At 49.7% G+C, this 15560-nt stretch overlaps 1 protein-coding gene across 2 annotated transcripts in view; it reads left to right on the top strand.

Moving 5' to 3' along the window:
* usp4 (ubiquitin specific peptidase 4 (proto-oncogene)) overlaps positions 1 to 15560 on the top strand; it is a 135772-nt gene that overhangs the window by 67340 nt on the left and 52872 nt on the right. For both annotated transcript variants that reach the window (XM_072472959.1, XM_072472958.1), the window contains 3 exons: positions 34 to 255; positions 1282 to 1365; positions 8248 to 8342. In XM_072472959.1, coding sequence (XP_072329060.1) covers positions 34 to 255; positions 1282 to 1365; positions 8248 to 8342 — 401 coding nt within the window. The remainder of the gene's footprint in view (positions 1 to 33; positions 256 to 1281; positions 1366 to 8247; positions 8343 to 15560) is intronic.

The raw sequence follows: 15560 nt of genomic DNA, 5'->3' as shown, positions 1-15560 counted from the left end.
AATCAAATATTCTTGTCCCCTTTCTGGTTGTAGGTGGTAGCTAAAGAAGCGTGGGAAAACCACAGGTTAAGAAACAACTCTATCATTGTGGACATCTTCCATGGGCTTTTTAAATCCACCCTAGTTTGTCCTGAATGTTCCAAAATTTCTGTGACATTTGATCCCTTCTGTTACTTAACTCTTCCGTTACCTATGAAGAAGGACCGCACAATGGAAATCTTTCTTGTACGGGCAGACTCATCTCGGCCAACTCAGGTAAGATCAGGTTCTCTGCAATAAACTAATGCTTGGTGATCAACATAGTAAAGGTAAGAAACTATGGTTAGGAGGAGAGACTTGAAATACTGGAAACATTTCCACCAAAGCAGAAAAGGCTAAGACAAGATTGGCCGTAGGTTTTTAACATGACTTGTTTTGCATATGAAAGACAATTTCCTCGAATTGAAGATTCAGTGATGAGGAATGATTGATTTAAATTTTTGAAAGCGACAGGTTAGAAGAAATCATTTTATTTGAGCATGAATTCTTGAGACACAAACTGTGGCATCTTTCAAGGGAACATTAGATAAAGATTTGAACCCGAGGAAGAAATAAGCAAGTTCCAAGCCACACATTACCCTGACTTGGAACTTCAAAATCCTAGCATTCCCTTCCTTCCAGCACTGTGCATGTACCTGGACTGCAGCGGTTCAAGAAAGTGGTTTACCACCACCGCCTCAAGAGCAATTAATGATGGGCAATGCAAAATGCGAGCTTAGCCAGTGACGGCCACATCCGGAGAACTCATTTTTAAACTAAGCAAATGGGAAGAGTGCAGGAAATTAATTTTAGGTTACTTTAGCAAGGATCCAACACAAAAATGAGCCAAATTCGCCCTCCCCCTACTTTTTTAACATTGATTCAAGAAATATGGGCTTCACAGGCTAGGCGAACATTTATTGCCCCTGGGTGTAAATTTCTGATTCGGTGCTTCATAATATCTGTACTGAATGGCTCAGCGTTGTCGTTGTTATTGGTCCTTTGAAAATCGTTAACAGAATTATTAATTTGCATGATTAGCAATGGTGGGGGAATAAGTCTGTTCAAACTTTGAATACAGATAGTAAGGAATAGGCGGTAAGTAGTATGCAGCGAACTTCTGTGCTTACTGGTTGTCCACACAGATACACAGACAAGATATGTGGCTGAGAAAATAATGACATTTCCTGTTCTCACTAAACAGTTGATTTTATTTTTAGCAAATTCTTCTGTGACCTGTTAAATGATGACTTTATTTTACAGTATAGAATAGTTGTTCCAAAGATGGGTGCAATCTCTGACCTGTGTACAGCCCTTTTTCAAATCTCAGGAGTTGCTGCAGAAAAGGTAAGCTGTTCCAGTCATGACTGAAATTTAACATTAGAATTTGTGTATTCATTTTAGAAGTTATATTCCTGCACTCTGTGCATGCTGGTGCATCAGTGAGTTCTCAAAATACCTGACTGATCTGACCTGGGGATACAATCTGAATCTGAACATTTGGGGATATTTCCTGTTTTGTGATAGTTTTGCTTCATTAACTGTGATCTTTAATAATAGGAATGTATTTGGGACTCTTCCTGTTCTGACTTGACTTGGACAGCACGGTAGCACAGTGGTTAGCACAGTTGCTTCACAGCTCCAGGGTCCCAGGTTCCATTCCCGGCTTGGGTCACTGTCTGTGCGGAGTCTGCAACGTTCTCCCCGTTTCGTCCGGGTGCTTCGGTTTACTCCCACAGTCCAAAGATGTGTAGATTAGGTGGATTGATCATGATAAATTGCCCTTGACTTCCGGTTGCGGCTATGCAGAGCTAAGTCGCACGTTCGGCAGCTCCCACTTGGAACGGACTTTTGGGCTATTTTCAGGGCCCCCAACGGAATTTTTTCGACATTTCCCGTTGTGGGAAGAAGACTGCAACATTTCCCCGACAGTGTATGGCTTGGACCAGGAGCTGGGCGACTAAAAAAGTGGTGGTGAACCCAAAGAAAGTGCGAAGGAAGAAGAGCAAGATGGCGGCGGGTGGGGACCAGGCTGTGTGGATGCAATGGGCACAGGAGCAGCAGAGGTTATCCAGCGCTGCTTCAGAGAGCTCAAAGCGGACCTGCTGGAGCCGATGAAGGCTTCTATCGATAAGCTGCTGGAGACCCAGACGGCCCAGGGGGTGGCGATCCACGAGGTCCGACAAAAGATCTCCGATAACGAGGACGAGATCTTGGGCCTAGCGGTAAAAGTGGAGGCGCACAAGGCGCTCCACAAGAAATGGCAGGAACGGTTCGAGGAGATGGAGAATCGGTCGAGGCGGAAGAATCTGCGGATCCTGCGCCTCCCGGAGGGGCTGGAGGGGTCAGACGTGGGGGCCTATGGTCACCATGTTAAACTCGCTGATGGGAGCGGGGTCCTTCCAGTCTGCTGGCGAGGAGGCCCAAGGCTAACGAGCCGCCACGGGCGGTGCTGGTGCGATTTCATCGGTTCGCTGATCGGGAGTGCGTGCTCAGATGGACCAAGAAAGAGAGGAGCAGCAGGTGGGAGAATGCGGAGGTTCGAATATATCAGGACTGGAGCGCGGAGATGGCGAAGAAGAGGGCTGCGTACAACCGGGTGAAAGCGGTGCTGCACAGGAAGGAGGTGATGTTTGGCATGCTGCAGCCGGCGCGACTGTGGGTTACCTACAAGGACCGGCACCATTATTTTGAGTCCCCGGAGGAGGCGTGGGCCTTTGTTCAGACCGAGAAGCTGGACACAAACTGAGGGTCAGGATGGGTGGTCGGGGATTGATGTTGGTGTGTTACATTTTGAGGGGGGGTTCTTTGCTCTTGTTTTATTTTGATTCGGTGTGGGTGGTTAGGGTGGGTTGGGCACTGTTTTGGTTGGGTCTGTCGGGTGGGCTCTTGGAGGGGGGGCAAGTAAATGAAGTAGGCGTGGATGGCCAGTATGGGGGATGGGGCCCCGCGGGTGAGGCCCGAGTCGGGGGTGAGGGAACTGGGCCTGTAAAAGGAGCTGCGTCAGAGGTGGTGGGGCCGGGCAGGTGGAAAGCACGGGCTTTTTCCTGTGCTGAAGGCTGGTGGGGCGGGGCGGGCAAGCGAGGGTTGCTTCCCGCGCTTGGGATGGAAGGGGGAGGCGGAGAGCCTGCTGATGGGTAATGGAGGAGGAGGGGATGTCCCACAATAGGAGGAGTCGAAGGAGAGGTGGGAGTGGCCGGGGTCATCAGGAGTCAGCTGACTTGCGGGAGAGCAGCTTGGAGGGGTCCTAGCTTTGGGGGGGGGATCAACCGGGTTGCTGCTGGTATGGTCAAGGGCGCGCTGGAGTGTATAGAGGGGGTTGGGACGGGGGTCTGTCGCCGTGGGGAACGGGCCGGCGTGGGGTGCGGGCGCGTGGCTGGCCGAGGAGGGGTTATGGCTAGTCGGCGGGGGAGGGGGGGCGGGTAGTCCCCAGATCCGGCTGATAACCTGGAATGTAAGGGGACTGAACTGGCCGGTCAAGCGGGCCCGGGTGTTCGCACACTTGAAGGGGCTGAGGTCATGCTCCAGGAGACACACCTGAAGGTGGCAGACCAGGTAAGATTGAGGAAGGGGTGGGTAGGTCAGGTGTTTCCTTCGGGGCTGGATGCCAAAAATCAGGGGTTGGCGATCTTGGTGGGAAAGAGGGTGTCGTTCGAGGCGTCGAGCAGTGTGACAGACAATGGCAGTAGGTACATAATGGTAAGTGGTAAGTTGCAGGGAGAGAGGCTGGTACTGGTCAACGTGTACGCCCCGAACTGGGACGATGCGGGTTTTATGCGGCGCATGTTGGGTCGGATCCCGGACTTGGAAGTGGGGGGCCTGTTAATGGGGGGCGGGGGGGGGCTTTAACACTGTGTTGGATCCGGCACTGGACTGCTCCAGGTCTAGGACGGGTAGGAAGCCGGCGGCGGCTGAAGTGCTGAGGGGCTTTATGGACCAGATGGGAGGGGTGGACCCTTGGAGATTTGCAATGCCGGGGGCGAGGGAATTTCCATTCTTCTCGCATGTTCATAAGGCCTATTCCCAGATCGACTTTTTTATTATGAGCAGGGCGCTGATAGCGAGAGTAGAGGATACCGAGTACTCGGCGATAGCCATTTCAGAGCACGCCCCGCATTGGGTAGACCTAGACTGGGGGAGGAGAGGGACCAGCGCCCGTTGTGGAGCTTGGAGGTGGGGCTGATGGCAGACGAGGAGGTGGGTGAGCGTGTCCGAGGAAGCATAGAGAGATACCTGGAGGCCAGCGATAACGGGGAGGTCCGAGTGGGGATGGTCTGGGAGGTGCTGAAGGTGGTGGTTAGGGGAGAGCTGATCTCCATTCGGGCCCACAAGGAGAGGAGCGAGCAGAGGGAGAGGCTGGTGGGAGAGATGGTGAGGGTAGACAGGAGGTACGCGGAGGTGCCGGAGGAGGGACTGCTGAGGGAGAGGTGTAGCCTCCAGGCCGAATTCGACCTGTTGACCACCAGGAAGGCGGAGGCGCAGTGGAGGAAGGCCCAGGGGGCGGTTTATGAACATGGGGAAAAGGCAAGCCGGATGCTGGCGCATCAGCTTCGGAAGCGAGGCGTAGCTAGGGAGATCGGAGGAGTTAAGGATAGGGGAGGGAGTGTGGTGCGGAGTGGGGTTGGCATCAATGGGGTCTTCAGGGACTTTTATGAGGAAGTGTATTGGTCCGAGCCCCCACTGGAGGAGGGAGGGATGGGCCGCTTTCTGGACCAATTGAGGTTCCTGAACGTGGAGGGAGGGACTGGTGGCGGGATTAGGGGCCCTGATTGGGCTGGAGGAGCTGGCCAAAGGGATAGGGATCATACAGGTGGGGAAGGCACCGGGGCCGGACAGTTTACCGGTCGAATTCTACAAAAAGTATGTGGACCTGTTGGGCCCGTTGCTGGTTAGGACCTTCAATCAGGCAAGGGGGGGGGGGGGGGCTTTGCCCCCGACGATGTCCCGGGCACTGATCTCCATGATCCTGAAGCGGGACAAGGATCCCCTGCAGTGTGGGTCTTACAGGCCGATTTCATTGTTAAACGTAAATGCCACGGTGCTGGCGAAGGTCTTAACCATGAGGATTGAGGACTGGGTGCCGCAGGTGATTCACGAAGACCAGACGGGGTTCGTGACAGGGAGGCAGTTGAACGCGTGTGTGCGGAGGCTCCTGAACGTTATTATGATGCCGGCGAGGGAGGGGGAGGCGGAGATAGTGGTGGCGATGGACACTGAGAAGTCCTTTGATAGGGTAGAGTGGGGGTACCTGTGGGAGGTGCTGAAGAGGTTTGGTTTTGGGAAGGGGTTTGTCAGGTGGGTTAGGCTGTTGTACGAGGTCCCGATGGCGAGTGTGGCCACGAACTAGAGGAGGTCTGAGTACTTTCGGTTGCATCGAGTGATGAGGCAGGGGTGTCCCCTGTTCCCCCTGCTCTTCGCACGGGCGATTGAACCCTTGGCTATGGCACTGAGGGAGTCGAGGAACTGGAGGGGGTTGGTGTGGGGTGGGGAGGAGCATAGGATGTCGCTCTATGCGGACGACTTGCTGCTATATGTGGCGGACCCGGTGGGGGGGAATGCCGGAGGTAATGAGGATTCTCAGGGAGTTCGGGGTTTCTCAGGGTACAAGCTCAACATGGGGAAGAGCGAGATGTTTGTGGTTCACCCAGGGGACCAGGAGAGGGGGATTGGCGAGCTCCCACTAGAAAGGGCGGCGAGGAGCTTCAGGTATTTGGGGGTCCAGGTGGCCAGGAGCTGGGGGGCCCTGCATCGACTTCATTTCACAAGGCTAGTGGAGCAAATGGAGGAGTTTAAGAGGTGGGACGCGTTGCCCGCTGTCCCTGGCGGGTAAGGTGCAGTCAGTTAAGATGACGGTGCTCCCAAGGTTTTTGCTCCTGTTCCAGTGCCTCCCCATTCTTATCCCGAAGGCCTTCTTTAGGCGGGTCAACAGGAGCATAACAGGGTTTGTGTGGGCGCGAGGGACTCGGAGGGTGAGAAAGGTGTTCCTGGAGTGGAGTAGGGATGGGGGGGGGGGGCTGAGGCTGGCACTGCCCAACCTCTCTGGGTACTACTGGGCCACCAATGTGGCGATGCTGCGCAAGTGGGTGATGGAGGGGGAAGGGGCTGCATGGAAGAGGCTTGAGACGGCGTCTTGTGAGGGTACGAGTCTGGAGGCGCTGGCAATGGCGGCGCTGCCGCTCTCTCCAATGAGGTATACCACAAGCCCGGTGGTGGCGGCTACCCTCAAAATCTGGGAGCAGTGGAGGCGGCACAGGGGGGAGGTGGGTGCCTTGGTGTGGACCCCAATACGGGGGAACCACCGGTTTGTCCCAGGGAGAATAGATGGAGGGTTGTTGGGGTGGCACAGGGCAGGGATAAGAAGGTTGGGGGACCTGTTTGTGGATGGGAAGTTCGCGGGGGGGGGGGGGGTTTGGAGAGGGGAAGATCTCGGCAACTTATCAGGTGATGCAGGAGGAGGAGGAGGCCTCGGTGGTGGAGTTGAAAGGTAAGTGGGCAGATGCCCTTGGGAGGGTGAACTCTTCCTCTTTGTGCGCGAGGCTCAGCCTCATACAGTTTAAGGTGCTGCACAGGGTACACATGACCAGAACAAGGATGAGCCGGTTTTTTGGGGGTGAGGACAGCTGTGTTAGGTGCTTAGGGTGCCCAGCAAACCACACCCATATGTTCTGGGCATGCCCAGCGCTGGAGGAGTTTTGGAAGGGCGTAGCAAGGACGGTGTCGAGGGTGGTAGGATCCAGGGTCAAATCGGGCTGGGGGCTCGCAATATTTGGGGTTGCAGGGGAGCCAGGAATGCAGGAGGCGAAAGAGGCCGGTATTCTGGCCTTTGCGTCCCTGGTAGCCCGGCGAAGGATTCTTCTTCAGTGGAAGGATGCGAGGCCCCCAAGCGTGGAATCCTGGATCAACGATATGGCGGGGTTTATTAAATTGGAGAGGGTGAAATTTGAAATTTGCCTTAAGGGGATCGGTGCAAGGGTTTTTCAGGCGGTGGCAACCGTTCTTGGACTTCCTGACAGAACGGTAGACAATGGTGAGCAGCAGCAGCAACCGGGGGGGGGTTCTATTTTATTTTTGGTTGTCTACACTGGGGGATCTGAGGGGTGTATATATTTGCTATGTGTTAATTCGGGGTGTTAATTTATTATTTATGTATTGGGGGGAGGGGGGCACGGGGTTGTTTTATTTTGTTTTGTATTTAATTCTATTGGGTTCTTTTTCCATTTTGTTGTTGCTATTTTGTGAAAACGTCAATACATTTTTTTTTTTAAAAAGATAAATTGCCCTTAGTGTCCAAAGAAAGCTTAGGTATAGTTACTGGGTTACGGGGATAGAGTAGGGGTGTGGCCTTAGTTAGGGTTCTCTTTCTAAGGGTCGGTGCAGACTTGATGGGCTGAATGGCCTAATTCTTCACTGTAAATTCTAGGGTACTCAGTTCTGGAAAATAAAATTCTTAGATTTCTCTAATATTAGTGATGGGAACGTAATTGACCTGGCCAGGTTTTATTAGTGGTGGTCGTGAGGAGATGGGTGTGGCTGAGGCTCCAGTCAGGGCTTCTACTTGTGATCACAATCTGCTGTGCTTGTTTAAAAAGTAATTGTGCTTTGCAGTCATTGGGGTGGATATTGCACTTTTTTTCTTCTAGATTTAGAGTACTCAATTAATTTTTTCCAATTAAGGGGCAATTTAGCGTGGCCAATCCACCTACCTGACACATCTTTGTGTTGTGGGGGTGAAACCCATGCAAACACGGAGAGAATGTGCAAACTCTACACGGACAGTGACCCAGTGCCGGGATCGAACCTGGGATCTCAGCGCCATGAGACTGCAGTGGTAACCACTGCGCTACCTTGCTGCCCCATAGATATTGCATTAGGTACACTTGTGATGGCCCCTATGGATAGCCTGGTGACCTTCAACACCTAGATTCTTTATGAAGTGTCAGGAGCCAAGTTGATTATTGATGGAGAATGTTCAAACAAGCTACCCATCTCAAGTGAGAGTTTAAGGGATTGACAACTCCCTGAACGTGTTACTCACTCACCGTTGCTAACTTTTACCCAAATATCTGCAGTATTAAAAATTGGCATTCTCCAAGTACTAAAAAAACCCCATCACTTATGCCAAATTCCCATCATCTCAGTGGAGATATATTAAATTGTAATTGATCTCATGAAGTAATTTTACAGCTTCAAAATAAAGCTATGTATAACTCCTTTATATTTCTTTATCAGATGGTAGTAGCTGATGTTTATAATCATCGGTTCCACAAAACCTACCGACAAGATGAAGCCTTGAACCACATTATGGACAGGGATGATATTTTTGTGTGAGTGTAAAAGCCATCTGTTTCCAGTGTCTATTTTAATGGTGACAAGTAGTTTGTAGCTCGTGTGGTTTTCTTCAGTTTCCCTTCAAATCTTTCTTTATGCACAATCTGTTTACTGTACTTCACGGTACTTCCAGATTATTGCAGGCTGAGCAGCTTAGAGGGAACATCGGCCTAGATCTTTGTAGGCCCTAGTTTTGCGCTGTGGAAAATGCTTTAAAATTTGTCAGAAAAAAAAAAGTACATCCATTTAATTAGTAAAAGCATAATGTTTTTATCATTTTGTGAAAAATATCATCTTAATCCATTGGTAGGTTGGCCTCGTGAATTTAATATATTGGGCCATACAAAGCACTGAACTTTAAATTTGAGCAAATATCAACGCTCATTTGGCTATCGCAAGGAGCAAAGTAATCACAGGGTCATTGTTCCTGATTGCTATCTAGTGCCCTTAACTGAATTAAGGACATTTGAGGACAGGCATGATTATTTGGGTGATGTGTTAGTGTGAATTGATACTTTTGGGCAGGGCCTTTTTTTGAATCCTGTGAGAGAGTCTAATGTTAAATTCCCCCCCCCCCCCCCCCCCCCTTCGTCTTTAAGGCACCCTCCAAAGTATGAGCGTGTGGGCAGTCTGAGTCAGAGAGCCATACAGCACACAGGCCTTTCGGCTCACCATGTCTTTGCCAACCATCAAATACCAATCTATACAAATCCCACCTACCAGCACTTGGTCCATAGCCTACTATGCCATGCCGAATTAAGTGCTCATCCAGATGCTACTTAAATGTTGCGAGAGTAGCTGCCTCCTCTACCCTCTCAGGCAGCGATCTCCATGTTTCAACCACCCTCTGGCTGAAAAGAATGCTTCCTCTGGTCCCTTCTAAGCCACTTACTCCTCACCCTAAACCTATGCCCTCTGGTCTTAGACACCTCTGCTACAGGGAAAAGATTTTTGCGATCTATCCTATCTATGCCTCTCATAATTTTGTACACCTCTATTAGATCCCCCTTCAACCTCCTCTACTCCAGGGAAAACAAACCCAGCCTATCCAGTCTTTCCTCATAACTGAAACTTTCCATCCCAGGCAACACCCTGGTGAATCTCCTCTGCACCCCCTCCTGTACAATCATGTCCTTCCAGAGGCAACCAGAGCTGCACACAATATTCCATCTGTGGCCTAAGTAACATTTTATACAGTTGTACCAAGACCTTCCTGCTATATTCTCCATCTAATGAAGGCAAGCGTTCCGTATGCTGCCTTAACCACCTTTTCTACCTGTGCTGCCAACTTCGGGGACCATGGACATGTACATCAAGGTCCCAGGTCCTTTTGTTCCTCAGTACTCCCTCAGCACCTACCGTTCATTGTGTATATCCTGCCCTAATTAGACCTCCCAAAATGCATCACCTCACACTTATAAGGAATAAATTCTATCAGCCGTTGCTCTACCCAATTTACCAGCTGATCAATATAAGTCTGTAAACTAAGACTCCTCCAGCACCACCAATTTTCGTGTCATTTACAAACTTACTAATTATACCTTCTACATTCACATGGAGATCGATAATGTATATAATAAACAGCAAGAGTCCCAGTACTTGGGCGTTACGGTGGCACAATGATTAGCACTGCTGCCTCACAGCTCCAGAGACCCGAGTTCAATTCTGCCCTCGGGTGACTGTGTGGAGTTTGCACTTTCTCCCCGTCTCTGCGTAGGTTTCCTCTGGGTGCTCCAATTACCTCCCACTGTCCAAAGATGTGCAGGTTAGGTGGATTGGCCATGCTAAATTGTCCCTTAAAGTCCAAATGGTTAGTTGGGTTCACTGGGTTACGGGGATAGGCATGGGCTTAAGTAGGGTACTCTTTCCGAGGGCTGGGCAGACTCGGGCCAAATGTCCTCCTTCTGCACTGTAGATTTTATGACATCTATGATCCCTGTGGTACACTGCTGATTACAGGCTTCCAATCACAAAACAACTCTCCACCATCACCCTTTGCCTCATATTAACAATCCAATTTTGAATCAAATTTGCTAACTTGCCTTGGACCCCAAAAGCTCTAACCTTTTGGACCAGCCTTCTATGTGGGATCTTGTCAAAGCCCTTACTGAAGTCCATGTAAACCAAATCAATTGTGCTACCTTCATCAATATATTTCGTTACCTTTTCAAGAAACTCAATTAAATTAGTTAGACAGGATCTCCCGCCAACAAATCTATGCTGACTATCCCTGATCAACCCCTGCCTTTCCAAGTGTTGATTAATCCTGTCCCTCAGAATTTTTCCAATACCACTGACGTTAGACTAATTGGCCTGTGATTACCTGGCTTATCCCTGCTGTCTTCCTTGAATAAAGGTACAACATTAGCTATCCTTCAGTCATCTGGCACTTCACCTGTGGCTAACGAAGATTTAAATATCTCTGTCATTAAGGGGATCAGGGGTTATGGGTAGAAGGCAGGAGAATGGGGATGAGAAAAATATCAGCCATGATTGAATGGCGGAGCAGACTTCATGGGCCGAATGGCCTAATTCTGCTCCTATGTCTCATGGTCAGGGCTTCAGCAATCTCCTCCCATGTCTCCCATAACAGCCTACGATACATCTCATCAGGCGCTGGGGATTTATGTGCCTTTATGCCTGCTAAAACGCCCAATATTAATCTTAACGTGCTCTAGAATTTCACTGTCCCAACTGAAATCTCCAGCTGTCATGTCTTTCTCCTTGGTGAATATAGATGAAAAATATTTAAGATGTCGCCCACATCCTCTGGCTCCACGCACAGATTGCCACTTTGGTCCCTAATGGGCCTCACTCTTTCCCTGGTCATCCTCTTGCTCTTAATATACTTTTAAAATGCCGTGGGATTTTTCTTAATCCGATCTGCCAATGTTATTTCATGGCCCCTCTTTACGCTTCTAATTTTTTTAGCACCCCCTCCACAAAATATACGCCTGAAGGGCCGGCCCAAATTTTAGTGCCTACCATATGCTTCCTTCTTTTTTCTTCATCAAACCGTCAATACTCTTGGCATCCAGGGTTCCCTGGACAAGCCACCTTTGCCCTTCATTCTTCGCGGAATACATTGGCCCTGACCTCTCACTTTCATTTTTAACAGACTCCCACTTTCCAAATCTAGATTTACCTGCAAGTAGCTGCTCCCAGTCTACGTTTACCAGGTCCTGCCTAATGATATTGAAATCTGTCTTCCACCAATTCAGACATTTGATTTCAGGACTATCCTTATCCCTTTCTATTCTATCCTCAAAATCTTCACCCACTGTCACTTCAACCACTTGACCGGCTTCAGTTCCTCCGATTAGGTCTAGCACTGTCCCATTCCTAGTCAGACAATCTACGTACTGGCCCAAAAACGTACTCGCTCCCAACTGTACATCTGTTCTGTGTCCCATTCCCCTGTCAAATTTGTTTAAAACCTCCCCAACAGCATGAGCAAACCTCCCAGCAAGGATATTGGACCCATTCCAGCTCGGATGCAGCTTGTACAGGTCCCACCTACCCCATAAACTGTCTCGATGATCCAAAAATCTCAAGCCCTCTCTGCTTCACCAACCCTTTAGTCACACTTTACCTGCAGGAAGTGCTGCCATCTCCAGCTCCTCCAAGACCGAGTTAGGGAACTGGAGCTGGAGTTGGAAGAACTTCGGATCATTCGGGAGGCAGAGGGGGTCGTAGATAGCAGCTTCAGGGAATTAGTTACACCAAAGATTGGAGATAGGTGGGTAACTGTATGAGGGACTGGGAAGAAGCAGTCAGTGCAGGGATCCCCTGCGGTCGTTCCCCTGAGAAACAAGTATACCGCTTTGGATACTTGTGGGGGGGGGGGGGGGGGGGGACTTACCAGGGGTAAGCCATGGGGTACGGGCCTCTGGCACGGAGTCTGTCCCTGTTGCTCAGAAGGGAAGGGGGGAGAGGAGCAGAGCATTAGTAATTGGGGACTCGATAGTCAGGGGCACAGATAGGAGATTTTGTGGGAGCGAGAGAGACTCACGTTTGGTATGTTGCCTCCCAGGTGCAAGGGGACGTGATGTCTCGGATCGTGTTTTCCAGGTCCTTAAGGGGGAGGGGGAGCAGCCCCAAGTCGTGGTCCACATTGGCACTAATGACATAGGTAGGAAAGGGGACAAGGATGTCAGGCAGGCTTTCAGGGAGCTAGGATGGAAGCTCAGAACTAGAACAAACAGAGTTGTTATCTCTGGGTTGTTGCCCGTGCCACGTGATAATGAGATGAGGAATAGGGGGAGAGAGCAATTAAACACGTGGCTACAGGGATGGTGCAGGCGGGAGGAATTCCGATTTCTGGATAACTGGGGCTCTTTCTGGGGAAGGTGGGACCTCTACAGACAGGATGGTCTACATCTGAACCTGAGGGGCACAAATATCCTGGGGGGGAGATTTGTTAGTGCTCTTTGGGGGGGTTTAAACTAATGCAGCAGGGGCATGGGAACCTGGATTATAGTTTTAGGGTACGGGAGAATGAGAGTATAGAGGTCAGGAGCACAGATTTGATGTCGCAGGAGGGGGCCGGTGTTCAGGTAGGTGGTTTGAAGTGTGTCTACTTCAATGCCAGGAGCATACTAAATAAGGTTGGGGAACTGGCAGCATGGGTTGGTACCTGGGACTTCGATGTTGTGGCCATTTCGGAGACATGGATAGAGCAGGGACAGGAATGGATGTTGCAGGTTCCGGGGTTTAGGTGTTTTAGTAAGCTCAGAGAAGGAGGCAAAAGAGGGGGAGGTGTGGCACTGCTAGTCAAGAGCAGTATGACGGTGGCGGAGAGGATGCTAGATGGGGACTCATCTTCCGAGGTAGTATGGGCTGAGGTTAGAAACAGGAAAGGAGAGGTCACCCTGTTGGGAGTTTTCTATAGGCCTCCAAATAGTTCTAGGGATGAAGAGGAAAGGATGGCGAGGATGATCCTGGATAAGAGCGAAAGTAACAGGGTAGTTATTATGAAAGACTTTAACTTTCCAAATATTGACTGGAAAAGATATAGTTCGAGTACATTAGATGGGTCGTTTTTTGTACAGTGTGTGCAGGAGGGTTTCCTGACACAATATGTTGACAGGCCAACAAGAGGCGAGGCCACGTTGGATTTGGTTTTGGGTAATGAACCAGGCCAGGTGTTGGATTTGGAGGTAGGAGAGCACTTTGGGGACAGTGACCACAATTCGGCGACGTTTACGTTAGTGATGGAAAGGGATAAGTATACACCGCAGGGCAAGAGTTATAGCTGGGGGAAGGGCAATTATGCCATTAGACGTGACTTGGGGGGATAGGTTGGAGAAGTAGGCTGCAAGTGTTGGGCACACTGGATAAGTGGAGCTTGTTCAAGGATCAGCTACTGCGTGTTCTTGATAAGTACGTACCGGTCAGGCAGGGAGGAAGGCGTAGAGCGAGGGAACCGTGGTTTACCAAAGAAGTGGAATCTCTTGTTAAGAGGAAGAAGGAGGCCTATGTGAAGATGAGGTGTGAAGTTTCAGTTGGGGCGATGGATAGTTACAAGGTAGCGAGGAAGGATCTAAAGAGAGAGCTAAGACGAGCAAGGAGGGGACATGAGAAGTATTTGGCAGGTAGGATCAAGGAAAACCCAAAAGCTTTCTATAGGTATGTCAGGAATAAGCAAATGACTAGGGTAAGAGTAGGACCAGTCAAGGACAGGGATGGGAAGTTGTGTGTGGAGTCTGAAGAGATAGGCGAGATACTAAATGAATATTTTTCGTCAGTATTCACTCAGGAAAAAGATAATGTTGTGGAGGAGAATGCTGAGACCCAGGCTATTAGAATAGATGGCATCGAGGTACGTAGGGAAGAGGTGTTGGCAATTCTGGACAGGCTGAAAATAGATAAGTCCCCGGGGCCTGATGGGATTTATCCTAGGATTCTCTGGGAGGCCAGGGAAGAGATTGCTGGACCTTTGGCTTTGATTTTTATGTCATCATTGGCTACAGAAATAGTGCCAGAGGACTGGAGGATAGCAAATGTGGTCCCTTTGTTCAAAAAGGGGAGCAGAGACAACCCCGGTAACTATAGACCGGTGAGCCTCACGTCTGTAGTGGGTAAAGTCTTGGAGGGGATTATAAGAGGCAAGATTTATAATCATCTAGATAGGAATAATATGATCAGGGATAGTCAGCATGGCTTTGTGAAGGGTAGGTCATGCCTCACAAACCTTATCGAGTTCTTTGAGAAGGTGACTGAACAGGTAGACGAGGGTAGAGCAGTTGATGTGATGTATATGGATTTCAGTAAAGCGTTTGATAAGGTTCCCCACGGTAGGCTATTGCAGAAAATACGGAGGCTGGGGATTGAGGGTGATTTAGAGATGTGGATCAGAAATTGGCTAGCTGAAAGAAGAGAGAGGGTGGTGGTTGATGGGAAATGTTCAGAATGGAGTTCGGTTACAAGTGGTGTACCACAAGGATCTGTTCTGGGGCAGTTGCTGTTTGTCATCTTTATCAATGACCTAGAGGAAGGCGCAGAAGGGTGGATGAGTAAATTTGCAGACGACACTAAAGTCGGTGGTGTTGTCGACAGTGTGGAAGGATGTAGCAGGTTACAGAGGGACATAGATAAGCTGCAGAGCTGGCTGAGAGGTGGCAAATGGAGTTTAATGTAGAGAAGTGTGAGGTGATTCACTTTGGAAGGAATAACAGGAATGCGGAATATTTGGCTAATGGTAAAGTTCTTGGAAGTGTTGATGAGCAGAGGGATCTAGGTGTCCATGTACATAGATCCCTGAAAGTTACCACCCAGGTTGATAGGGTTGTGAAGAAGGCCTATGGAGTGTTGGCCTTTATTGGTAGAGGGATTGAGTTCCGGAGTCAGGAGGTCATGTTGCAGCTGTACAGAACTCTGGTACGGCCGCATTTGGAGTATTGCGTACAGTTCTGGTCACCGCATTATAGGAAGGACGTGGAGGCTTTGGAGCAGGTGCAGAGGAGATTTACCAGGATGTTGCCTGGTATGGAGGGAAAATCTTATGAGGAAAGGCTGATGGACTTGAGGTTGTTTTCGTTGGAGAGAAGAAGGTTAAGAGGAGACTTAATAGAGGTATACAAAATGATCAGGGGGTTAGATAGGGTGGACAGTGAGAGCCTTCTCCTGCGGATGGAAATGGCTGGCACGAGGGGACATAGCTTTAAACTGAGGGTAATAGATATAGGACAGAGGTCAGAGGTGGGTTCTTTACG

This window comes from Scyliorhinus torazame, chromosome 13, assembly GCF_047496885.1.
Source record: "Scyliorhinus torazame isolate Kashiwa2021f chromosome 13, sScyTor2.1, whole genome shotgun sequence".
NCBI lineage: Eukaryota > Metazoa > Chordata > Chondrichthyes > Carcharhiniformes > Scyliorhinidae > Scyliorhinus > Scyliorhinus torazame.
Note: the sequence above shows the minus strand (reverse complement) of the source record. Positions and strands in the feature narration are given on the sequence as shown.